The 27,963-nt window shown below is 44.1% G+C and overlaps 1 protein-coding gene across 1 annotated transcript; it reads right to left on the bottom strand.

The window, feature by feature from the left end:
• Nucleotides 1-32: 32 nt before the first annotated feature.
• On the bottom strand, nucleotides 33-27,930 carry LOC119459393 (mediator of RNA polymerase II transcription subunit 28). The gene is made up of 5 exons (XM_037721188.2): nucleotides 27,871-27,930; nucleotides 27,407-27,500; nucleotides 19,207-19,273; nucleotides 10,053-10,165; nucleotides 33-1,243 (listed from the first exon to the last, which is right to left on the bottom strand). The coding sequence occupies exons 1-5, from the start codon at nucleotides 27,900-27,902 to the stop codon at nucleotides 956-958; spliced, it is 594 nt and encodes a 197-aa protein (XP_037577116.2). The 5' UTR covers nucleotides 27,903-27,930; the 3' UTR covers nucleotides 33-955.
• Nucleotides 27,931-27,963: the final 33 nt, after the last annotated feature.

Genomic DNA, 27,963 nt, shown 5'->3' with positions numbered 1-27,963 from the left:
GCTGAAACACCCCGTATTTATGGCCTCTGCATGCAAGATGCGATGTTTCCATCCCTAATGCGTAAATGTTGTAAATAATTAGAAGAGCTTTTTTTAAATTTTATTTTGTCGCCAGTCATTAGCATTGCCTACTGGAAAGAGAATCAATATTGAGACACATACCACTCACGTGCTTTTCACGCATCGTTGATAGAAGACTCTGCCGAAGGGGTCACTGAAGTCTGCAGGTTCTTTTCAGTGTCAAAAAACCACGCAAAGTAATTTGAAGTGAGGTGAACATACATCAACATATTCATTCTCTAGGTATAAGCTATTCATTTAGTTGGCTACCTCCTTCTCTTAAAAAAAAAATATAATAAACTTTGTCCTTTGTATATATTTAAATATATTGTGGCTGTGCGTGGCGTTCTCAGCAGAAATTTAAAAAAAATGTTAAAATGAGGAAACACGGATGAGGTAGCCGCCGCTGGTGCTTCTAATGCGCTTGTCCTCCTATTGTCAGGAGTTGCCAAAATAAAGCGAAAGTATAAATTAAAAGCCGTGCACGTCTGTGACAACAATGGTGCCATAAGGCACAACAAAAGTGAGAATGTGGAGGCAACGCAAGATAATCCTCAAATTATGTGGGTAACAGAACTCCGGTAATAACATTTTAAGGGCGGGGGGGGGGGGGGGGCTCAGCTTCCCCGGGAAAATTCCGGAGGGGGCTCGAGCCCCGGAGCCTCCCCCCCGTAGTCGGCGCCTATGTGTGGGGGCCAGAATTTTATGCCACAGGTAAAGTGGTTCAGAGATGGGGCACTGGCATAATAATTATCACAACAAATCAGTATGTCTTAAGCCTACTGGGGCACTTATGAGCACTGCCTACCACAGCTAGCTGCACATTTCACACAGCACTCTCTTATGGTTTTTGAAAGATGATGCGTAAGCAGTCACTTTGGTGTGCCTCTAGTCTTCATCGCCTGGGATCTGGCATGCCAATGTTGGATGTGGTCCGCTCCAAGTAGGCCAGTGGACCTGGCAGGCCTTGTGCTGCACCACCCATTGGCATAGACTGCTGGCTCTGTGTTGGCATGCCTTGCTGTGTGCCGCCTCCTGGAGGTGCTTGTGGTTGTGGCTGTGGCTGCTGCCCAGCTGCATTCGCTGTGTCATTCAGAAGGCTTTGCCAGTAGTGAATCTTCTCATTGTACTTCTGTAGCAACTGCTCTTTGCGGACCAGCTCATTCTTCAGCTCTGTGTTATCCTGCAGAAGCGGAGTCATTCATGCTTTAAGTAACTATTAATGACTTCGTGCTGAGGAACAAAGCCCCGTCTGTCATTACCTTCTGTCATTACTACCAGAAGCACAGTAAACAATACACACTGCCTTCAATAAGGGAAACAAAACCGACCCTGCAACACTTCTTGTACTTACAAATCATAAGCCTTTCCATCACTAAATAATGCTGCCGTGAACACCTTGGCCAAATGTATTACTACTTGCCTGCACACGGTAGGGAACCTGATATGACAACATCAAATCCATGATGTCACTGCAAACTGATGCGGGAATTTCAGGGCACTGTTGCCGCCCATATTTTGTTTTTGTCTTTTCTCATTTGCCAAGCCTCTTCTCACAATAAGAGTGGCTTTGCTGGAATCATAGAAGGGTAATTTACCAATACATCCCAAGTCATATTTCTCTTGAGCGCCTTTTTTTACCATGTTCCATCCGTCATGAGTCACTTGGGGCAATCGTACAACGAGACAAACAATACATATATATGGAAAAATTTCAATAACACTCTTGGCTATATGAGTTGATATGGTTGCATACTTAGGATAAGAGTGTAACCAGATGTGGTTGTGTTGGCTTTTCCTTCGATTTTGTCCACATCTTGTCGCACTTTTATCCAAAGAAAATCCACCTTGAAGAAAACGGCATGTGCAGTCTCTATCTGGGCAGAAACACTGTGGCCCATGGCACTGTGCAACCCACGGCACAGCAAGAGATCGCAGGACATGCACTGTGTGGGCCATTAGTGACCCATACACCAAACCTGGCTGCTTTATTACATTGCCTACGTCACAGACTGCAGGAGGTGCATACTAGCAGATAGCACTGCTCTCACAGTTTGGAAGAGGTGCATAACACGCCCAAAGTAGCTGCCTTACAGAGGCAAAACACAACTTCAAAAGCCAAAACAAAGCGTCAATGTTTTCGTGTGAATAAGAGACTCACTTCAAGAGCAATCATGTTCTAATTACAGTGGAACCTCGATGATACAAATCTCACGGGGTCATGAAAAATATTCGTATTAGCCGAAATTCCTATCATCGAAACATAATTAAAACTAGCTAAATTAAAGAGTCAGAGGTGAACTCACTCAGGCACATGCACGTAAAAAGCATTTACAGTATAGATCACTTATAACGTAACCGTTTATAGTGAAGAACTGGCTACAATGCGGCCTTTTCCGACTCCCGTTTACCCTCCCATAGAACTCCATGTATATGCATACCGCTTACAGTGCAGCCGCGTGAAACGAAATACCCGTTATAATGCGGCTTCCGCGGTAAAATCTCGCCGACAAGGGCGGTAGCGAGCACGCTTCTCAACGAGGTGCGCCCACCGATGGGAGAGGAGATCAACGAGGGCGATGCGGAGGAGGTACATGAGACGTGGATCATGAGTCCAAGGGCGATAAAATCGTCGCTGCGCGCAGGGGATGCGCGCCTTCACGGAGAGCGAACGCACAGCGGAGAGAAAACGCGACTTCCGTGGCGCGAGAGGCCGTGGGGATAAGGGAGGGAGAGGGGGGGGGGGGGCGTGGCGACGCTGTGCTACGTCACTAAATACGTATCTTGCAACCGAGCGCAAGAGTAACTGGCGACGCAATCTCCCACGCGAAATGAGCAAAGCAGGAAGGTAACGCGGGAGGGAGGGAGTGGGGGGCTTTTACTCTGCCAACAAATGCGTTCTTCTACTTTGCGCCTGTGCCGGCTGTCGGTGTTGTCGCGCGCACCGTATCTTGAAAGCGATCTCCACACGGCTCTGACCTTTGTATGCGCCGTGCTTACGCCGCTCAGTTTCCGTTGAAGCGATAGACCGCACGAGCCTTCGCTTGCCGCGGCGGCCGCGCGTGGGGAAGAGCGGCCGCTGCAGTGAGCGAAGAGACAAAAAATGTCGCAGTTTCGCCCAAAAGGCGAAGCATCGATTTCGATAGCAAATTAGTAGAGAGCTATTCGGAGTAGGAATAGTAGTTTTATCGGCTGCATAAACTTGGACACATTGGCTTACTAACTGAATTAACAATCGTGGTGTCAGCGCGCACAAGCAAACATGAATAGATCACACTGAATGACCGCAGCCAACGACTGTCAAAACCCTGGAAGCAAGCGCAAGTTCGCGCGGTCTATCGTTTCAACGGAAACTGAGCGGCGAATGCACAGCGCATAAAAAGGTCAGAGCCGTGTGGGGATAAGAGACGGTGCGGGCGACCGCCGGGCAGAGTTGTTGGCAGAGGAGAAGCTGCCCCCCCTCCCCCCCTCCTACCGTTTCTTGCTTTCGCGTGGGAGATTGAGTGGCAAGATACGCCTTTGGCGCCCGAGCACAGCGCCGCCCTGCCTCCCTCCCATACCCCCAGGGCCTTTCGCGGGACGGTCGCGTTTGCTTTCCGCCGTGCGTTCGCTCTCCGTGATAGCGCGCGGGGAGTTCGCCCTCCGTGATAGTGCGCGCCCCCCGCGCGCTTTCGCTCGCGCATACGGCGCGCGGCGACGATTTTATCGCCCTTCGAATCTATACGGAACCTCACGGCGTCGGCGACGGCAGAAATCCGGTTGAAGTGTCCATATAATTGCTATTGCAATGAAAGGAAAAGCACAAAAGCAACAAAAGCGCCGCCGCTTCACTCTTCGCGCCCAGTCGCGGCTTCCACGCTGTCCGGCGCCGCGTCCGCGCCTCCGCACCAAAAGAGAAAGGGAAAACGCGCGTGACTGCTCGCTGTTCTCTTTCGCGACCGTCGGTGAGGCGGCGTTTATTCGTATCAACCGACGCGGGTCGAAAATCGATTCGTAACAACCGTTCTCTAACACGTTGCAAAGTAATGGGGCTCTGCCGGGACCTCAGAAAAATTCGTATCATCCGGAAATTCGTATTAGCCGTGATCGTATCGAGATTCCACTGTAATACAAGTTGCAACACATACAGTGCCATCCACTTACAAAAACTGAAAATCACATTGCTACAACTAATTATTATTATATCTGAGCATAAAGCTACCATTCAGAACCGAGGAACGTTTAAGCATTCCTATAATGTAAACACAACACTTTTTCTTGTCATAAAAGGTTGCAGTGCTTTGCAGAAACCTTACTACAGAGTAGAAGCTACTCCATGGTGTAAATTGAAGCATTAATAAAACCTTAATTTTAGCTTTTAAAAGGATCCTGAACCCCCTCTCGAGCTTGGTCAAAAAAAAATTGGCCGCGGATAGCATACGCTGCTGTGAACATCTCAGCGAAGTTTTGCAGCCATGTGTGGTGTGTGGAGCTCGCAAGCAGAGCGCGATGTCCCCTTTTTTTCAAATGCTCTCTTTTCAACAGAAGCCTGCTCCTCACACTTTTCTGGATGCTTTATTTTGTAATATAGCAGATTCCCATATGCGGCTGCTATTGGCCAATAGCTTACATCAAACAAGAAGGGTGTTTGGATCAGTGCGCTTCTTCCTACTGTTACTGTGTATATTTACTGATGAAGTTTAAACAGCTAAAGTAAGCGAAAATCTGCTTTTGAATTTCGATAATAATTACGCACTTCCAGAAGAAGCAGACTATCGTCTGCTCACGCTCGGCCGCGGCTGCCCACGTAAAAATTACACTATGACCACCCTGCTTATCAGTGTCGTAGCTGTCGGGTCTCGCTAATTTTGACTAGTTTTGAATGCTCAACTAACCTATAACCAAGTGAAACTTAAGGTCAGACCACATGCACGCTTGACAGTGCACATCACTCCTGGCTTCTCTTGGTTAGATGCCTTAGTAAAGTTTGCTTCATATTGCGCTATTGATGGCACTTCACAACGCACAAGTTTGATGTGGGTACTATCCGCCGGTCAAGCTGGTGCAGGACAAAGCCAGTCCGCACCATGCAGCACAACCAGACTGGAGCATATCAGCACGAGCGGGCATTCACGCCCTGTCATACAAAAGCTAACACTACGCATACGCATTGCAGTTGCATGTAGCTGCGGTCTGCTACGTAGCGTAGATGCCATGACAAGTCCGCTGGCTGAGCGCACCGCGGCTTGCTGAGGACAATCGCGTTTGGCGCGTTGTAGGCACCAAAATCGAAAATAGTGGCGTCTACGTGAACATTTAAAATCAAATTTGAACTGCGCGCCACGGTGACGTTCAGTAGGTGGAGCGTTGTGGGCCTTCGCAGTACAAGTCATTGAAGAAGGAACGGAAGCACTGCTAACGCGATGTTTGATTCCCTATAACTCCGCTTCTGCTGAACGCATTGAAGTACATTTTGCGGCAAAGTATTTCTGAAATCGTATAACTTCAAATGCATTTCTCGACTTCGTAAGGCATCGATAAATGAAAGAATGTGTTAGGCATATGTAAAATGCTAAAATCTTTTTTTCGTTTTTTTTTTAGACACACCTTGATGAAAACATGCATTGCATGCAGTTGCATCATGTAGATTGACCACAGTCATTTGGACAACACATCATCAAACACCAAATCATAGAGGGCATTTAGATCATTTGAACTTCAATAGACTATGGAATCATTTGGCTAGCGAAACATCCACTTTTCATCTTTATCCATCACCAATTCACCCAAAATAAGGCTGTTTAAGAACAAGATGTGATCACTGTACTTAACATCTAATTAAATTTCATGATTACATGTGCATGATTTCTGCATAGTGCTAATGCAAAAGTAGATACTGTTATGTCGTTGATCATCAGGTGCAAGGTTTCATATTGTAACGTTATAAACAGACTGCACTGAATTATGTATGCACATAGAGCGTCTTACTAAACTTACTAAAGAAAAATATGGTGCTGCAGTTATTCAACAACCATCAGAATGATGGGCAGTGCATCGATTTTTCTTTAATTTGATATGGCTTCATTAAGAAAGCAAACTGCACTTTCTTTTATTCTTTGCGATTCAGGCTAACTCTTTGCGCACAACTCTTTCTTTATTTCTTTAGAGTATGGAGTGTTTTGTGTTGACAACAACATCATTCTGTAAGATCATCTTAACTGCATACATAAAACTCGACCCTTCCATGTATGTGTGTTGCTAATCTGGATGGCTCTTGGGATAGAAATTAGATGGTAAGCAGTCTCGTAGCAATGTCATCAACAAAATTTGAGGTGACAATAATATGTTAAAGCAAAAATGAAGAAGGTTAATCAAAGCCAGAGGGACTAAATCTCAACAAATTTGTGTACTACCCATTATTCCCATGCTGGATGAGGCATTGCACTGACAGCATCTGCAGACCACTACACCAGATTTTCTTCCAGTAATTTTGACGTGAAACTCCATGCCCCTAAGTAACAATTATATTGTTATGGCACAACCAAGAGTGGCACCAGTCAGAAGAAGACGATTTGACATGTAGAGGTGGAATCAGTCTCAATAGCCATCTTGTTTATGTATCGTTGTCTCTCTTGTAAATATTGTAAATACTTCTTTATATATGACTTCCGCATCGTAACAAATTGGTGAGAGTTGCGGGGTACACACAAGAGACAACAACGGAGCTCCGCAGTGGTCGTCACCTCGGACTGGACAACATGACGGACGAAACAGGACCCAAAATGGCGTGGCCCATATCAACGCCTACAACCCCAACGGTTATCCTGGCTCAGCCGCGGCATCCAGGAACGCTCTGCAGCACCGACCACCTTGACGTGGAAGACTGGATTGCCACAGATGAGCGTGTAAGTGCGCACAAAAAATGGGATCTGACGATTATATTAGCTAACTTGGTGTTCTACTTAGAAGGCACGGCGAAGGTGTGGTATGCAGTGGTGCAACAGCCAAAATAGGATTTGGAGCAATTTTTGGAGCAGGAAAATCCAAATTTGGAGCAGGTTACGGAAGAAACAACCTGTGTTCTTGGAGCACTAAATCCCAAATTTGGAGCAGTTTCACAAAGAATGCTCGCTCATAAAACGCCATAAAATTTACCCCGCATAATAAGCACACCCCCCAACTTTGCATTGGATTTCTAGGGAAAAAAAGTGCGTTCATTACGTGAGTATATACGGTAATTCACATTAGCAGCGTAGGTGAGGGCAGGATGCGATCAGAGATCGTTGTTCGGAGCACGTGTTCAGTTTTGCCGTGCACGGTTGACCTAGGTCACGCCCGGCGAAATTCAATGCGCGCTCCGAACAACGACCTTGATCGTGCCCCAGCAATGCACTGCACGCAACTTTTTCCGCCAAACATGTGGAAAGTACACATGCATTTCTTACCGAGTGGTTCCCTTTCGTTTTTTTTTTTTTTTCTGACGATGTGTCGCGACGTTCCGGCAGTAGTCGAAACATGCAGTGACTGTTTGACAATTTTGGAATGTTTCGGCGGTGGCCTCCAGTTTTGGATAATATTACGATTTCGGATAAAACACATTTTTTGTCGGATTATCAGGGTCTGTTGTAATGCAAGTCGACTGTATATATATGTGTGTATGTGTGTGTGTGTACAGCAAAAATAGGTACTGTTTCATTGCAACACGGTGCCTGTTGCCATGTGGAACCAAACCCTTGATAGTTTTGTGCATTGCGTCGCCTACAAAGCTCATGCCGTTAGTGCCAAGTCGCTTGCTATACCGTACAAAAGAGTTTCCCATGTAGTATTTGTAACCGCTCCGCTCGTGACCGCGTGCACGGATACGGCGAGCATCTTGTTGAGTCAATGCGGCAATGGTGAACTGCTTTGTTACTGCAAGAAACGCGCACTCAGTGTCTCCGCGAGATTTTACTGCGTATACAACACGCCGCACTGCAACCAGCAGCAAAAATATTCTTCGGCGCCAACCACCAAACACGCCAACGTCTCGCATGTGTTTGGATTCCGTCTGCACTATTGGATCGACTAGATTGGATGGCGATGTCCAAGCTGCAGGTTGCCAACGCGGCCTTTGTTTACCGCTAAATAGCGTAACTGAGAAATTGCGCGGCTGGTCGGGCGTTTTGGCACAGTGTGGCGCAATTTCAACATATATCACTGTTTTGGCGCAGCTCAGCGCAAAATTACCAAATTGTCGCAAAATGGTGCAATTGGCGCAGCTGTTGCACCCTTGGGTATGATAACCACAAGGAAGAGCTTAACGACTGGGACACATGCAAGCAGAAGCTGAGGGACTTGTTTGAGCACCAAGAAAGAACTAGCGACCCGTGTCCAAACGTCCACAGAATCATATGTCTCTTACATCCAGAACGTGCTGGCTCTGTGCAGTAAGGCTGACAGCGATATGGCCGAGTCAGACAAGGTTGGGCATGTACAGTGCTCACGGATTGAAACGCGACAATTTAGGCCTAACCAATGCGCATTCTTTTGTGTGCACAGTCGGTAGTTTGTGAGATATCGGCGCAATATCGACTCGTACGCTTAGATCACAGTCCGCGTCACCTCTCGTGACCAGATTCGAAGCAACAAGGCATGGTACTCGAGAGTAATTGCACAGAAGGAGTGTTCTACCCAAAATTTGCCTGTCGCGTTTCAATCCGTGAGCACTGTACAGAACGGGATTGCTGACGATGCTTTCAACCTGCTCATGTGCAAAAATTGTGAAACAGTACAGGACATCATAAAAGAGTGTCAACACTTTAAGCAGGCCAAGAGCCGCCGCATTGCAACGCCATTTGCACGTCTGCCGAACACAGCTGCGTCATCCTCTTGTGACGACAGGCTAGGAATGCAGCAACCATCATCATCAAACGACCTGACGCGAATAGTGCGGCGAGAACTTGAAGCCATAGCTCCTGCAGCCCTTTTTTCCCGTCCCAGTGAGCCGAGCAACTTGCCTACAGTGCCATTTGTGCAGGCAATAATTTGCGAAGAACTCGCTAATCTTGGAGTTCATTCTGTATGTACCGTTGCTGCTCCTCAGCTATCCAATGCTCCTTGTCCATCCACTGGTCAGTGGTATCCTGCACGCTACAGAAATCCAGCCGAATGGCGAACTGCAGACGATTGGCCAATATGTTTTCCTGCCAGGGTATCGGTCACATTGCTTGCCACAGTAATAACCGCACTGTCTCCTCCTCTCGACTACTGCCGTTTGCCAGTTATTATCGCCCCAAACAGAGCCAGCATCGTTACCAGCCTCCATTTGAACCGCAACAGCCAAACAATGACACTCCTGCCCCTTGGAATAGTCCCTCGTCGTCATTCCAATGGCACCAGTCCCGTTCGCCATCAGCTCGTCGACCATCGTCCACTGTCCCCAATGCAGCCTTGATGCCGGTCTCCGGAAAACTAGGCGATGCAGCTCCTAAGGGTGACGCTGCATTGCCGACTCGACCACAAAACCCTCTGATCACTTTGCCGACCAAACAGAACTTGATGGACGGTGTAGTCAATGGCGTCAGTGTCCAAGCACTCATTGACACTGGCGCACACATATCCGTGATGAGTGCCCAATTGCGCCGACGCCTGAACAAAGTTATCATACCCGCTGCATGATAGCAGCGCCAGTCAGAACACCATTTGACGTGTAGAGGTGGAATGAGTCTCAATAGTCGTCTTGTTTATGTATTGTTGTCTCTCTTGTAAATGTTGTAAATATGTCTTTATATGTGACTTCCGCATCGTAACAATATTTAGACTGCTGTACACAAGGCTGACTAAACATCCACTTTTTTCATGCCAATCCTTTTTTGATAGTTACACACTACTTTTCCAATTCACACGTTTATACAAAAAACAACACTGCATGCACACTTGATACCTGTGATAGTGAAAGTAATAATTAAACACAGGAAAATATTTCAGGCACATGGTTACAAAATGCAATGGTAATTTACTGGAAAAGGACTTACCTCCATGACCATTTGCTCAGACTTCTGAGCAGACAGTACCAGCCTTTTCTGAAGGAAGAAACTCTCCATCTGTTTAGCTACATCCAGGAACCGCTGTATAGTCTGCTCTACTCCTAAAAGCAATGAACCCAGCAAGGACAACATCTGTTTTACTTGAGTGGATCATAACAAGAATAAAGCATAAGCATTATGCTTTAAAAATTTTCGCCGAAGCATGGTTGCCCGATAACATACTTGATAGTGAATTTGTTCCACGGGGCTACCGTGTGTATCGGAATGACCGTGGGAGTAGAGGTGGTGGGGTGGCGATCCTGTTTAGACAGTCATTGCAAATTACAAAAATGCATGACATACGTAATTTCGAAGGCATATTTTGCAAAGCATATTACGGAAAGACCAGGTATGTCATTGGAGCTATTTATCGCCCACCCAATTCCTCCATGGATGTTCTGGATGAATTACACAACTACCTTGTCGCGCATGTGAAGCCTGAGGATCGGATAATTCTAGCTGGAGATTTTAATTTACCACATGTTAATTGGCCATCTTTCTCTTTGCAACAACCTAACTATAAAATTGGTGAAAAAATGATTGATATAGTGTTTTCGTTTGACTTAATGCAAATCGTTGATGAATTCACTCGAATACAGGCAAACTCTTGTTCAATTCTAGATCTGTTTTTCATTAGTGGCTCAATCTCTGCTCAAGCTAGCTGCTCTGTTCTCCCTGGAATATCTGATCATCAGGCAGTGATACTTACGCTTTCTGATGTTGTTTTAAAGAAAAATTGCAAGAGGGTCTCGTTCCCAAACTTTTCACGAGCAGATGACACTTCGATATTGGACTTACTGTCGTTTGAATTTGATTCTTTTTCGAGTTGCACTACTGATATTCATTATTTGTGGAAGCGTTTCAAGGACATTATAAATGAGTGTATTGATAGATTTGTTCCACGCATTGTAAAAAAATCGAAAGGAAAGAACCCCTGGATTTCTCGGGAAACGTTGCAGTTGCGAAGACGGCTCAAACGTTTAAAAAATCAAAGACGGTACTCTAAAGACGTAAGTATCCTCCAGCAAAGAATTTCTGAACTTGCTTCTCAAGTGAAAGCAAATGTATTGTCTGAAAGGGAACGCTATTACGGCCAACAACTTCCGAGTCTCATGTCTTCGTCTCCCGAGAGGTTCTGGAGTTTAATTTCGCCTAATACTGTGACCACTGACGTTTTTGAAATTGACGGTGTAGAAACTAGTGATTCCTCTGTCATTTCTAATGCTTTCAATGAACATTTTAAATCTGTTTTTATATGGGATAACGGAGTCCTGGAAACATTTGATGTGTCAAGCCCACCCCTATCGGATGTTGTCATAAGTGAAGAGGGAGTTTTGAATTTGCTTTTGAAACTTGATGTTAAAAAATCTTCAGGTCCTGATGGAGTACCGAATGAGTTCTTAAAACGCTATGCACAATGGGTTTCAAAGTACCTAACAATTCTCTTTTCTAAATCTCTCAAAGATGGTCAAGTTCCGGATGACTGGGTAACTTCTAAAGTGAAGCCCCTACATAAGAGTGGAAATCCCCATTGTGTTGCTAACTATCGGCCGATCTCATTAATTTCAACTTCCTGTAAACTACTTGAGCATATAATACATAAGCATATTTCAGAATTCCTAGATAAGCACAATATTTTGTCAGGTTCACAACATGGATTCAGGAAAGGATTTTCTACTTCTACCCAGCTGGTAACTACAGTTCATGATTTTGCACTATCTATAAATTCCGGAAAACAGGTAGATGCAATTTTTATGGATTTTGCTAAAGCTTTCGATACGGTCTCTCACAATAAATTACTCTTCAAATTGGATTTAATTCTTAAAAATACCCAGCTTCTAAATTGGATTTCCGGTTATCTTTCGAATCGAAAACAGTACGTCTTTTTCAATGATCATTGTTCTCGTACAGTACCGGTTGACTCGGGTGTCCCCCAAGGCTCCGTGCTCGGGCCCCTTCTCTTTTTGTTGTTTATAAATGATATATCACATGACATACCTGTAAAAGTCAAATTATATGCGGATGACTGCATCCTATACTCGGAAGTAGAAAACCATAAAGACCAGATTCATTTAAATGATGCATTTCAAAAGGTCATTCGTTGGTGCAATAAATGGCAGATGTCAGTTAATTTTAAAAAGACTGTTTTCATGAAAATTTCTCACAAACGTAACCCTCTTCATTTTGCATATTCAGCCAATAATGTTTTTTGCAGGAGGTACAACACTATAAGTACCTTGGTCTTTGGATTTCGAATGACCTTAACTGGACGAGACATATTAACACTGTAATAAGCTCGTGCAATTACAAACTATTTTATCTTAGACGAGCTCTCAAGCTCTCCACTCCCGCCGTTCGCCTTATTGCATTTAAGGCAATTGTTCAACCTACTTTAGATTATGCATCCACAATTTGGTACCCTCACACTAGAAAAAATATCAGCAAAATGGAAAAAATTCAAAAGAGAGCTGTTAGATTTATTTATAACAGTTTCGGCCGTTCTTCAATAACATGTTTATTAGCAAAAGCCAACCTCCCAACACCTACACAAAGAAATAAAGTATTGAGATTGAAATTTTTCTTTCAGTTAGTTAAAGGTTATTTTAAGTTAGACTTATCACATATACTTCATTTCTCCACAGGATATGCCACAAGGCAGAGGCCCATGCCTTTACAATAACCCCATTCTCCACCCGTAATAACACATTCAAGTATTCGTTTTTCCCTAGGACAATTACAGAATGGAATAATCTTAGTAACGAAGTTGTTTCACAGTCATCCTTGAACCTTTTTGCTGCACTGCTCCAGTAGTGAGTGTCTGAATTCTATTACATGTGCTCCTGCTGTTTATTTCAATCACTGTAGCGATTCTCCACTCGTGATCAGCTTGAATGTAGCGCTGATTTCATTATATGCCCTTATGCCTGTTTATTGCAAACCGTTGTCTTGTCTGAAAGCATGTACTCGCCTTACTTGTTTTATATTTATTTGTTTTGCCGATTTGTACATTTAGCAAATGTATACCCACCCTGCTAAAACCCTATGTTAGGGTTGCAGTATTCATTCATAAATAAATAAATAAATAAATAAAATGATTTTGAATGGTTTAGAAAGGAATACTGATTTCCAACCTATGCACATGTAAGGGCAGCTAACTTTATCAGTGATGTGATTGGTCTGAGGCACTTCGAACCACCTGTTGGAACAGCTAAAAGCTCACTTTGAAACGACATGTAAAAATTTTGGAACAGTTAACAAGCATGCATTTTTTCATACTTAGGAGCACACATAGCAATGTCGAACCCACTTTGTACAATATCAGTTTTAACAATATATTGGATATAACAATGAGTAGCCGCGACACACAATGAACATTTGTGAGTGCTTTATGGTAAAATAAACCACTTACTACAATGTTTCCATGCTTCACCATTGCTTATGGTGAAGCATGGTGATGTGATGCGAAATTAGTTTGGAAAACAATAAACACAGTCATTAACACGCCCAAGCCATCAAATTCTATAGGAAGTCTTACAATAAACGGTGTAACCTTAATGGGTACTGAACTAGCGGATAGCTTTAATAAACACTTTATTGGTCTCCCTAAAACAGACTACTACAAAGATGCTACCTGCCTAATTTCTGTAAAGACACCCGACTCCTTTTTTCTCCCCCCTACACACCCATTCAAAGTTTTTGCTACACTAATGGCTTTAAAGAATAGCTCCAGCCTTGACGTAGAGGGTCTGTCAGTAAAACCAATTAAATTTGTAGCTGACCTTCTTGCGCCTCACTTGTTGCATATATTTAACCTATCGATATCCTCCTCTGCCTTCCCAGACAGACTAAAACTAGCCAAAGTGATTGTTATCCATAAATCTGGGACGACACAAGACATGGGTAACTATCGACCACTATCGATTCTGCCACTTTTCTCGAAACCACTAGAAAAAATCTTGCTCAAGCGTTTGGAAAATTACTTCAATGATAATCGCCTGTTTACAGATTCCCAATTTGGTTTTAGATAAGGCTTATCTACAGAATCTGCGCTACTTAAACAAAAAGAACTAATTTTGCAAAACATTGAAAATAAACTTTGAACACTGGGCATTTTTGTTGATTTCAGCAAAGCATTTGACTGTATTAATCATGACATTCTTTTAGATAAACTTTATGCATACGGTATAAGAGGCAATCCACTTAAGCTGATAAGGTCATACCTTGAAGAGCGGCAGCAATCTGTATGCGTTGATGGTTGTAGTTCCAGTTTTGAATATATATGATGCGGAGTACCGCAGGGCAGCATCTTAGGTCCGTTCCTTTTTAACGTGTTTATAAATGATCTCGTCCATATATCCAAGAAAGCTAAATTCATAATATATGCCGACGACACTATTTTTATCTGGAAACTCATCGAATGAGCTCCTGCTTGACGCTAACGTCATATTAGAAAGCCTCCATAACTGGTCACATGTAAACAGCTTAATGATTAGTTATAATAAAACAAAGGCGGTCATTTTTCGTTCAATAAATCGGAATATTACGGTATCAGTCCCACTGCTTATTGGAGACTACGTCATCGAAATCGTAAATAAATATAAATCTCTTGGTGTAATATTTGACGAACATCTTAAATGGGCTGATCACTTTCGTTATCTTTCTTCAAACTTGTCAAAATCTGTAGGAGCTCTTTCACGAGGGCGCGACTTGTTTCCCGTGAAAGTAAAAAAATTAATATATCATTCACTATTTCATTCTCAAATAAGTTACTGTCATCTTGTGTGGGGAACTGCGGCTCGCATGCATCTAAACCAACTACTACTTCTGCAAAAAAAAAAAAAAGCTATCCGCATAGTTTCTGGCTCAGACTACCTAGCTCATACCAGACCATTGTTTATTAAACATAGAATACCTCCCATCCATCATCTAGTGTCATTTACCATACTTCGCGCCTTGAATAACTCGATCTTACCTCGGGCTAAGTTCATAATCCAACTATCATCGGTGACACAATCGCACACTCATACTAGCACCAGACGCAACGAGAAATGGCATCTACCCCGACTTCGCACAACGTATGGCTCCCAAATGTTGCATTTCGTGGTTCCGAACACCCTAACACAAACAAATGGTACATAGAAAATATGAACCTAAACAAAAAAACATTTGTTCAGCAATTTTTTGAGCATGTGGTGGGCTCAAACCCAAATTAGAGATTCTTTTTATATTTTTTGCCAAGGTATAGGGAAAATACTGCTATGTATTTTGTTTGAACATGATGTGCTATATCGTAGTGTGGAATTGCAATCATGTTTTAAACATTTTGTTTCTGCTATACCACTGTTTTTTTTTATTTTTTACTATCAGTGCATTGTATATTTGAATTTTACTTTTGTCTTGCATCTAGTTTAATTGTAATTCTGTATTGTGTACGGTTCCTTGATTCACGATATATGCGAAATTGTATTTTTCCGCTTCGCTGCTGCCATTTTGTAAATGGGCCCCGGACCCCGTCAAGCTGCTTCAAGGCAGCTTTTTGTCCCGGGCCTTTTTCTCTTGGGGAAATAAAATGAATCTTGAATCTTGAATCTTATAACAATTAAATCTGGCTACTGGGTGCCTACGCTGAAAGGAAAAAAGGAAGCAAAATCCTTGAAAAAATACCCCTATTAGTAAATCACCCTTCTATATGGTGATGTGGTTTGTGCCGGTACACTGAAGAGAAAATTATGCAGATCCCTCGTACTATAGTAATCGAAGTTATGCAAAGCATTTTGCAGGTAGCAGGCTATGGCAACGACCCTGCAGCGGCACACCTCGACCGGCCCTCTGACTCTCTCAATGACTTCGAGCAGGCACTCATTGCGGAGTTTGGACATACCGAGGGTCAGAAAGAATGTGAGCTTGCCTAGCTGCACGCATTCCCCTTCCTCTGCGCCAAGTAGTACCCCAGTAGTGCGCCATACTCAAGCTGCTCAACTAAACCTCTGAGGAACGCAATGTCCGAGATGACATACTTCCTCAATGAAGCTTCGGTCTTCCAAGAGCTTCTTTGCGGCGAGCATCAGGAGCTGGTTGGCGTGTACGGAGTGGGAAATTTGCTATTGAACAGCTGTTAGTGCAGAGGCAACCACCATCCATCCCGCGTTCCACAGCCGATATACCCAGATTTTCTTACGTGTGCAATCTGGCTCAACGCACGTAGTGCGAGAGAATCAGAGGCGAGAGTTGGATGATGGAGCTCAAAACATGACAATATACCCAGCAGCTCAAGTTCGTAGGCCCCGCCAGCCCTGCCGGCGTAGAAGGCTAGATAGATAGCTAGACACACTCAAAGTGCCTGAAGTTTGCAGAATGTTTCACATTAAAGAAAAATGTAAGCCGTCCCACCCACCCGTATACTGTGCATGCAGCATAGACGCCTTCGTCGCATCACCAGCCTTACTACAACTGCTTCCTACAATGTTTCCCCCCCCAAGCTGCATTATTGTCTATAACAATTAAACCTGGCCACTGGGTTTCTGCACTGGATCCAAAATCCTTGAAAAGAAAATTCAGTAGCGATTTAGCGGTAAATGCGAGAGAAATGCGAGAGAAATGCGTTGGCATTATGCCACACCTCTTTGAGGTCCCAGATCCATGATTTAAACCGTGTTCACCACATCGGAAAGTGTTGTTCAAGAGCTCGACACGTGTCCTTTTCGAGGAGCGAAGTGCAACTGACGGTGGTCCAGAGTAGACCCCTGTCAGTTGCACCATATATGTATGTAGGTATGTGTGTGTATGTGTCAGCACACACACACACTCTCCTAAACTCTCCCATCATCTCTCTACCTCTACCACGTGACCGGCTTCCCACACTTCAGACACATACACTTTTTTACACTTTGACACTCCTAATGCAATGCATAAAAAAATGCAAGCCGCCACCCCTCCGACGTCGGCGCTGTCAACCAACACCACCTAAAGAAAATTGTGTCGACCGTCAAGGAGTGGAAGGGAGATGGGAGAGAGGCACGGGAGGCTGGTTATAAGGCCAAGGCGTGCCGTGATGCATGCACGGTACACAGGCATGCTTGGCAGCTCGCCTTTTTTTTTTTCTCTTTTTCAAGGATTTTGCCTTCTTTTTCCTTTCAGCACAGACACTCGGCAGCCAGATTTAATTGTTATAGCCAATAATGCGGCATGGGAACATTGCAGTAAGCGGTTTGTTTTACCACAAAAGTTCACGGTGCTGCAGCTGCTTAGTGTTACATCCGAGTATTGTTAAACTGGTGATGCTAGCCTATAAAGTAGACTCAGCTGTACTTCTGTCTAACTAAGATGTTTTAATAGCTGTCCCTGAAAGATTTCTTTTTTCATGCAACCTAGTTATAACAATTATCTGTTATAACAATAAAATTTGCTTGGCATTTGAATCTTGTTATAAGTGGATTCGACTGTATTACCACATTCTTCTATGTGAATCAGCATATGCACATGCGCACGTCCATATGTGTTGTACCATATCAATTACCCCAGACCAACCACGTGACAGCGAATGGGCTTCTACAGTACACCACTGCAGGCAACAGCCAACACCATACGCAAGCTGTCATGCCATAATTCCCGAGAGAAAGCTACACAAGCTTTGAGCTCACGAGGGCTTTTTCAGCAGCAGGCAAGGCAGTTCATGCAATCTGTGCACTTGCAGCAGAAAAGTCAAATTGACAAGCAAAGACCGAGCCGCCACCACGGGGAATGCAGTGTGTTGCCTTGCAGTGTGCCGAGAGGAGATGCACAAGGCAACAACGCTGACTGAGCTTCAACCATCTCCATGGGGGATATTTGACATCAAGTTGAGCAGTGCAACGCCATAGCCTCTGAGCTACAGCAGCGGGTTGCATTAAATGAAGGTTCTGGACCTCGAAAACCTAGTAAAAAATACTACTGGCAGGCCTTTAGAGCATTCTTAATTTCCTATAAAAGCGTTTCTATGAACCACCTTAGGATTTGTTTCCCAGGAAGTGCACATGTGATGTCATCACACAGAAGGTGGACATGAGTGAGCAGCACATCATGACGTTTTGGCATTCACTCTGGCTCTCTCGGTCATCTGTTATGCTGCTACATTGGCCTATGTTGTGAGTAGCAGCAAAGCACACAAGTGAGGGAGCCCGAGCGAGCGCCAAAATGTTGCAATGTCCTACTACATGTAACCACCATCTGCGTGATGATGCCATGGCATGTGCACTTCCTGCGAAACAAAACCTAAGCTGCTTCACAGAAAAGCTTTCATAGAAAATTAAGGATGCTCAAAAGTTTGCCAGTAGCATTTTGTTCTTTCAAGGTTTCAAGGTTCGGGACCTTAATGAAACAAATGTAAAGTCAAAACTGTCATGTCAGTACTCCTTTAATGCAACATTGTCCTTTGTTCAGCACTTAGTCACTGGCTATCAAAGGCATTGCACAGAACCACAAAGCTCAAGACGCCACTCCCATGTCTGCAGCGGTACATTAATAGTGCCTCTTCTTTAGCTCCAGAGCACACGCCTGTTTACTCTCAAGGCCGCACAAAATGCCAGTTGTTTTAAGAGACTGAACAATGAAGTTTCAGCACTTGCAACTTATTTTCTGAAAGATTCAAAAACACCCTCTTGGTACAGGATGTATAGTAGGTTTAACCTTCTGGCCCAATTTGGCAAAATTGGTGCAGAAATCACATCACTGCCAGAAACACACACAAAAAAAATAATAATAATTAAGTTAATAACAAGGGATAGCAGAATATATCCAAGCCACCAGCATCTGTACCAAGCTTTTCTATACTATTTTTTTTTCGAAGTAGACTCTTACACAGCAACACTCCGAATGTAGCGAACTGTGGTGCCTAAATTATAACCAGCAGCTCGTCTTCTAATTGCACTTTTGAAGAGACGCAATATCTGGAGCATATGGGGCATCAATGCAGCTTTTACGTTGTTATACACCCCCCCCCCCCCCCCCCCCTAGCACATATTAGACAGCAAATATAACCTTTTGAGACACCTGAAGAATGCTACGTGCAATTTACAAGCACCACCAGCCAGCACTAAGAGTTGACAATATGGATGAATTAGCATACCTGTCTTTACTTCTTCCGAGTCACGAACATAGAAGTAATCTGGATTTGTGACTGCAGCCAGACATGCCTAAAAGAAATGAGTGTTAAAAACTGAGCTTCTTCAATAATAACAACAATCATAATCTTATTATAAAAAGTTTGTGCACACATACATTTGCCTTGTCTGCCAAAGCCTTGCAAAAACTTATATAGCAAGAACCTGGCAGTTGAGAAAAAGCTACCCGAAAATACATTACAGGCTAGCGCTATATCTGCACTCAAAATGAACACTAAAGAACATTATGTAATTTTGCAGCTACAGGTACATCAAGTTACAATACTAGAAATTAAGCAGCACTTGTAATACACCAATCACTAAAATAGAATTGTTGGATCGACATGTCTGAAAATCATATCACAAGCTACAACATGGAGGAAATGCAAAAAAAAAAAAATAATAATAATACAGTAATAGTCACAGTTGATAAAGAAGGCGCATATGCATGCAGAAGCTCAGGTCATCACATTTCTACTAAGGTCTCCTTCAAACCCAACTTTCCTGCTTCAGTATTGAAGTGGGGATGATGTTAAACAAATGAGGAACATAATATTCAGTATAAACATGGGTCACTGAATATAAACTTTTGTTAGTAGTTAGCTCGTCTGTCGTCTCATCACTTTTTTTCTGTCTTGTCTATGGTTTTCTTTGCTACAATTTGTCCTCATGTCGAACCAACAATCCCAAAACAGCCACAATTCTGAATGCAATACATTCTTTGCCCTTTCTATAATTTGTCAAAAGAACTATGCATCAATGATGTTAAATGATCCTGAACGAGTTCACAAAAATTGTTGTTGCTAAACTATTAGGTCACACTGGCAGAAATAAATGTTTGTTATGCTTAACCCCCTTGTGAATTACCTTCCAAAAATAGTGTTGTGTGTAGTTGCGTGAACTGATGTATATGCATAATGTAGAATGTAAAATACAACTACACTGTGTGTACAAAAGCTCCTTTTAAACGCTGTCTAAGGAACTAGACGAACTTGAATACAGTCGGGTATTTAAGCCCAAAACAAGTTTTCCTAGTTTATGTTATACTTGTCTGTTATACTTGCATTTTTACTATGTTTATTATTAATAAAGTCCTTTATTTATAAAGGGAGGAGGCATGAGGTCTCCGAGGGCAATGAAGGGGCATTGTTAAAGAGCGCTTAGTTTCAGGATGACGTCTTGAGGTGCAAGTCAGTTGCAAGTGGTCTCTTGCTCTGAGGATGGACCTGGTCAGAAGAGAGGTTAATCAGACCCCCATACCTCTCTAACCAAGCCACTTTAGCTCCTATATTTTATGGCAAATGAAAGTCGTGTTACAAAACCCATATGTGATATCCGGCAATAATCAATACTATACCTAAAGGTGTACATAGACACATGCAGATACAGTGAAATAGTGCTGACACATTCCCAGTTGTTTTCTCCTGGTGTTTGCATCGTCGTAACGCAGAGCCCATAGAATCGAATGTATTATGTTCTCACTTGATAAATCATTACTTTGAAATGGTTCCCATAACTCATGCTGCATTCACTATGAACTGTTGATGTACATGTAAGGGTGTAAAAGAAATATGCAGTTTACTATGCAAACATGGTGTATAACCCGCAGCATCGCCCATTTCAGCAACCAGCCAACCATCCATGGCATGACATCCCCTTTTACGAGGTCTGTTAGAAAAGTATCCGACCTCATCATCTATTTTTTTTTTTTTTTTTTTTGCGAAGACCTGATGGATATGAAACAAGCGCGCTTGCATCAGCCGACCTTGAACCTTCGTGCGCATGCTTGCATTTTTTCCCACCTGACGACAGCGTCAGTCGCTGGGACACAGCGTTTGAGTGAGGTAGTGCGCAGTGCTCTCATTGTTTTTTTTTTATTGCAAGGAAAATGATGGAGTGACTGGAGCAGCGCTACTGCATCAAATTTTGCTAGAAACTTGGCGACAGCCAAGTGGAAACCATTCCGAAGATTCAGACGGCTTTTGGTGACAATGCTATGAGCAGCACACAGATTAAGGAGTGGTACAACTGGTTCAACCCTTTGCGGTCCGCTGTCGGGCACCGCCCGACAAGGGTGGTCGGGAGTTAAATTTCGCGGTTTTTCTCACTGCGATTTGTATTCATGATGCGCCATCTCTTGAGGAATAAATAAACTTTGTTTTTGCAGTTTACTTCTTTTTGCACTAGGGTGCAGCACAATGTTCAGCACGGCTTCTGGATACTAGAGCATTCTCACTTGCGCGCGGAACCGCACATTCGCGCGGTTCGCTGAGAAGCATGACCACTTTTTCACAGCGTGCGTTTTACGGTGGTGCATTTAGTGAAAGCTTCTAGAGGTTTCCATTGTCAATAGCTTTATTTTGAGGCACACACAGCTGCAGAATCACGGTGATAAAGAACAGCGACACCTGCTGTACCGCCGCAACCTCATCCAAGAGGGCCGCGATTTTGTAGCGATTCCTTGTCCGACGATATTCCTTTTAGCATTTTTCGCACTTTGTCAGTGGTCAGAGCGACGCCCCGCCCGCATTATCAAAGCGATCAGCCGGCCGTGAACGGTGGATAACAGTGGCATATAATCGAGCGGAAGGCATCGCTATAAAATCGCGGCCCAGTTGGTGGGTGACATGAGGGCTAGAGCCAAAAAGCGGTGCCCGTCTGCGCGGAAGGAGTGCGAGGAAAGGCTAGACGGGAGGAGCCATTTCATCTACAAGCTCCCAGGTCGAAACAGCAAGGACTGTGCTGTTTGTAGCGATCAAACAACAAACGGAGGCAGGAGGGAAACTGTGTTTTTCTGCAAAACCTGCAGTAACAACCCTGGTATGCACCCAGGAGAATGCTTCGAGCGGTATCACGCGCTGCTCAAATATCGGTAGAGGAGTTGCCTGCAGAATGCAAGAGAAAAAACAAATATCCTGGGAGTTTTTCTTCCACAGTTGGTAATTTTCTTTGCGGCGCCACAAACTGGCAAACTAGTTTTGGACCAGGACAGCCGGAAAGTGGGTAAACGTTTCGGACCACAAAGGGTTAAAGACGGGCACACATCGGTGGAGAGCGAGCCACGCTCCCGTCGGCCATCAACATGCTGAAATGACCAGGTCATTGCCGAAGTGAACGCTGTGGTGATGCGGGACCGTCGTGTGACTATCCGAGAAATTCCGGAAGAGGTGGGCATCAGCACTTTTTCTGCACATTCCATTATGACCAAAGATTTGGCCATGAAGAGAGTTGCGGCGAAATTTGTGCCGAAGCTGCTCACGGTGGAGCAAAAGCAACTTCGTGTTGAAGTCTCACAGTACATGCTGGATTCCACAAATAGTGACCCCCACTTCATGAAAACCATAATCACTGGTGACGAGTTTAGGGTGTAGGGGTACGACCCGGAAACCAAATCCCAGTCGTCACAGTGGAAGCATTCCACGTCACCAAGACCAAAGAAGGCCCACAAGTGTGCAGCAATGTCTAAGTGATGCTGACTGCTTTCTTTGACTCCTGCGGTGTGGTACACCACGAGTACGCCACCACAGGGTCAAACAATCCCCAAAGAGTACTACAGGGATGTCCTCAGTCGCCTACGTGATGATGTGCGGCGCAAGAGACTGGAGTTGTGGTCAACGGGAAATTGGCGCATACATCACGACAATGCTCCTGCACATTCCTCGCACTTGATTCAGACTTTTTGGGCGAGAAACCAGACTCCTGTAGTCTGGTTTTTCTACAGGCTCCTTACTCTCCTGATATGGCCCCCTGCAACTTCTGGCTGTTTCCCAAAATCAAGAGGCCATTGAAAGGAGCGCGATTTCAGACAAGAGAGGACATTATGGCTGTAACGACAGCTGAGCTAAACTCCATTCCGAAAGAGGCCTTCTCGGAATGCTTTCAACAATGGCAGCACCGCTGGGAGAAGTGTGTGGAGTCCCAAGGAGACTACTTTGAGGGTGATTAGGTTTCCAATGCTCCAGTTAAGCCAGTTTTTTTTCTTCGGCCAAAGGTCGCATACTTTTCTAACAGACCTCGTACAGCTAGTTGTCATCATAGCCCTTGCATGAAAAAGTCAAAGGCATGTGATTACATTTCACAAAAATGGTGATAGTGGTTTCACAACAATGGTAATCCATATGCATGTTATTGCTGTCTCTGTGTGTGCCAAGTAGCTGTAAAGGCATGACAGAAATAAGGAACACATATTGACAATTTTCGCGGAGCAGTTTGTTTTAGAGAAACGAGATGGGGCTTACGGCGGCGTGCCATACGTCTCCTCAGTGACTGCGCACGAATACGAAACCATTACCGCTTCTACCTTGATTCTGTACGATCAGCTGTCGGAAATGCAACTGAGTTTTCGCTAACGCACTGTGCTCTATTCACTCTGGTTTGAATCCTGTGGATTGAAGACGTGTGCAGTAGTTGGCTGCAAAAATAGTGACTGGAATATTAAGGAATGTAATGAATATGTGGGGCCAAGTTCGCGGACCGCTGCTGCAATTGTCCGTACGTGTTTCTGGCACTTCGAGATGTACGGCTCTCCTTGAGGATACACAAATTTGCTCATCTGCATGCGTTGTATTGCTAACCTTCAAAGAAAGGGCTTCAGCCCCAGTACGTCTGCAAGATTGAGTACTAGTCATTAAACAATGATAACGGGAGTAGCGTCGCCTCCTGTCATAGTAGGCTTCACGCACAGTACTTACACACATGTACCCCAACCAGCACGGAAACTTTCACCCACTCTTTCGCCAACGTGTCAAGAATAAGTGAATGGGCACACACTTGAACATATGCGCACTATATACACACAATAAGTGATGGTATTACATCGATAGCGCACGAGCGGTCGAAGTTGAATGTTTCGTGACGGTCCACAAGAGTAAGCGAGTTACTCGCGAAAATACGCATTTGCTACAAGGTATTGCAATGTGCAGCACAGCTACGTTTCAAGCCTTGTGCGCAGCAAAAACAAATCTATCGGAACTGAGCACACCCGCGAGCGATTAGGCAGAAAATAATCAGATAGTGGCCGCACCGAGGAACTTCATTGAGTCAGAAACTGACAAGCCACTGCTTCAAAATATTTGCCAAATAAAGTACAAAGAGAAAAACACACTAATCCCGATTCAATTCATGAGCGGAATGTTTGGATAGCTTGAAATAAATATTTAGCCCCGCTTTTAGAACAAGCACAATATATGCTGCTTGCGCCGGTCGGACATAGGTTAATCAGCTCCGAAAGCGCTTTTGCATATTCTCTGAAGCTGTCATCAAAGCTTCGTGTCGTTCACCCAGTCACCGTTTACGATATCTCCCAAAACAGAGGTTTTCTAAGCGGCGCCGGCGTCATACACTTCCATTGTAAACAAGCAGGCAACGGAGGCAGTTGAGGAAAGCAATGGACGCGTCACCATGTGATCAAACATGGCAGCGCCCACGGGATCACCGCGAAAAGGGTCAATAGATGACACTATAGAGACACAAAGCACCATCTATGTGCATTTCTTTGTCCACGTCTTGTCTGCCCTAATGTTTACAACAGCATGGATTATCAACTTGCACAAACTCGTGTCATGCTCTTGTGATCAAATCAGACATGTTTATGCGAACTGAGCGCTCTTAACAGTGGCTTCCAGAAAAAGGTGCTTTTTATTCATGAGAAATTAGAGCAACTCCACTGAAGACTGAAGACATTCTGCCATGGCATGAAACCTATTAAAAAGATGCAGAATGCAACAATGTGCTTGAAGCACTGGACAGATGACACCTCAAGCTTTCAAGTCCAAGTGTGACGAAATAGACGACAATCAAGTTAATAACTGCACTATGTTCACCCATTTTGATGGTTTCCTGACTTAAGCTTTCCCGGCTCTTATATTTTCTTTTTCTTCACAATGCCATTAAAATGTATACTTCCACAGGTATTTCAAAGAAGCTGAAAAAATGTTGCTGGTATTTTCTTCGTGTTTGTTGTGGCCACTTTTGGGAACTTTTACAACTATCGATAATTGTGCTCTGCAGCATCTGCATACGAGGGCAGCAGTTTTTTAGCGACACACTTGAAGGAATTCGTAGGTGCTTTTTGTAGCATGAAGCACCGAGAGGAGGGCAACGTTTTTCGCTGCGTGCTTTTCCCAGAAAGAACTCGCGTGTGTTAAGTAAATCTGAAGATGTTTTTAGTGCCGAGGAGGAATATATTCTGGCTTCAGATGACCAGCAAACATCCTTGGGATGAGAACACCGAAGAAAGCGACAATTAGGGCACAAGAGAAAACGGTTCTTGCAGCAATCACCCACAATGTGACGCTGGCTGCAAACTGTACACCGTGCAGCAGACTTAGCAAAAAAGAAAACTTGCTGAAATGAATCATTTACTAGGCATTTCTTGAATGATCTTTCTGACCAAAAAGTCAGATGCATGAAATAGTACCCGTGTAGCCACAAGTTCAGTTCATGCACAATAGCAGATGCAAGCATTCAACACTGGGGAGGTACTGCCGTATTTGCTCACTGCATTGGGCAAGAGCTTGTTGCCAGCACATCCTAGTGTTGGTTGACCCATTTCCGAGCTGTTGCTCTGCAGACGTTGCTATTTTCATATAACTCGGTCCTCTCCTACATTCAGGAGCAATACTGACTCTCTGCTGCAAGACAACTGGAGTAATTTCTCACACACCTTCATAGGCCTCCTAAGCCACCCTGCCATAAAGGCACCTATGCTACTACTACCTACAATAGCGGAGATACTGGTTCGCAGAAAACCACCAGCCTCGCTTGATGACAGCGATGAGAAACTGAGAATGACCACAATTCAAACAGACAGCAATGACACATTGTAGAACATGCACAGCTAGCTTGTGTGTTGGCAAGAATCTGCAAGGTGTGCAATGATCTCCAAAGTAAACAATGTTATCTGTGTACGTCAAATGCGGAAGACAATGCTCCACCTCACTATCTTGACCACCCCATCCTGTCTTGTTTATACTAGATTATGATCTAACTTGACTCTATCCTACAACCGGCCTATCATGTGCATGGCACAGCGATTGAAACGCGATACTCAGAGCGCATTGCTGACAGCGCTGGTGTCATCATGCATTATCGCCCAAAATGAAAGTGACTGCCTTTATATGCATTGTGACTGCATTTAGGCCCCCAGTATTCCCCCAGTGCTCCCCGGTGGCACAAAAAGCATTGGTCGCCATGCACTCCTGAGTATCAGGTATCAATTGCGAGCACTGTATACATCACAAAGATCAGAGGCAACAACGGACAAGCCTGGTGCAAGCCTTTCTGAACGTCAACTGTCTCGCCCATAGTTAGCTCTTCCCATACTATCTGTACTTTATATTATTTCCACATTTCATTTAGTAGCATTATGTTATCTTTCCCCAAACCTTTATCCCAAAGAACCTTTCAAAAACTTTCAGTGCTTCACTGTCACATGCACCGTTAATATCCAATAATGCAAAGTATGAATGTCTGTTATTTACACTGGCTAGTTATATGGACTGTACAATTATGAATATCATTTATGTGCCAACCTTTGCTAAAACCTTCCTGTTGTTCTCGCAATATCTCATTCTGTTCTGCCCGTGCTTGAATCTTCCATTTCATGGCCTGCATTGTCGAGATGATTCAATTGGTCTGTAGGATTTAACATAAGTTCTATCTTCTTTTCCCTCAGTAATTTCAATGAATTGAATTGAATTCTGGGTTTTTACGTGCCAAAATCTGTAAATTCACTGTACTTTGTCGCCAAGTGTCTGGGACTTACAATGATTCTTAGCTTTTTAGACTCAGTTCGTTAATTAACCTCGCGTGTATTACATCCAGTCAGATTGCTATACATTTTTGTTTCTTTCCCGTGCACCTTGCCCTGCTGTTCAGGTTGTTCAGAATCAATTCCTCGCATCGGTGACTGAGACTCAGCCTCACTTCACTGCCTCTCACGGGTCGCTTTTTCACCGCTCTTGAACGACTCGATCAGCTATATTTCCTATGATGATATCTGGTGCGTGTTCTCCCTCTAAATTGTTTCTGTCTTCATCTTAAATGCAAGCCTGAACTTTTTTTTTCCTCCTAAGAGCATGCATTCAACATCGCCTAACGATAACACAAACGTGTCGCCAAGGGTTCGAGCAGAGAATAAACGCAGTTACATTATGAAGACCGTACCTGAAAAGAGTTCTCAAAATCATCCACGATGTGGCTGGACGAAGCCATCTCTGAACTGGCGCCGGCACCACACGAACACCTGGCGATTGAAATTCTGTAAACGAAGTCGTGATTTGTAATTCTACGGCTGCACTTGATTCACTGGCAGTAGCAAAGAGAGCAGAGGCCCCGGCATAGAAGGAGCACCGGACAGTGTACACCCGGCGACAACTTTCTGTGACAGCACAGCCAAAGCTACGCGCACGCGCTCGCACGTGCGGAGGTTCTGCTCTTGCTGCCCTTGTCCACCCTTGCTACGTCAAGTAGTGTCGAAGTACCCTCATAGTACCCTTACAGAACACTCTAGCCGAAGCATAGGCCGAAGTTTTGCCAGAGGCAGCGCTGTCACCATAGCAGTGCCTTCTCTACTTAGAGTAAAGGAGGCGGATAGAAGAAAGCCAAAAAAAAAATTGGAGAACGCTTACGCTTCGCCTTTAAGAGTGGAACGCGATAGCATTCAAATATTTCTGACTGTTTGTCAGGCTTCCCGGCAACTGCAGCTTTCTTTTATATCCACT

Source organism: Dermacentor silvarum, chromosome 1, assembly GCF_013339745.2.
Source record: "Dermacentor silvarum isolate Dsil-2018 chromosome 1, BIME_Dsil_1.4, whole genome shotgun sequence".
Classification (NCBI taxonomy): Eukaryota; Metazoa; Arthropoda; class Arachnida; order Ixodida; family Ixodidae; genus Dermacentor; species Dermacentor silvarum.
Note: the sequence above shows the minus strand (reverse complement) of the source record. Positions and strands in the feature narration are given on the sequence as shown.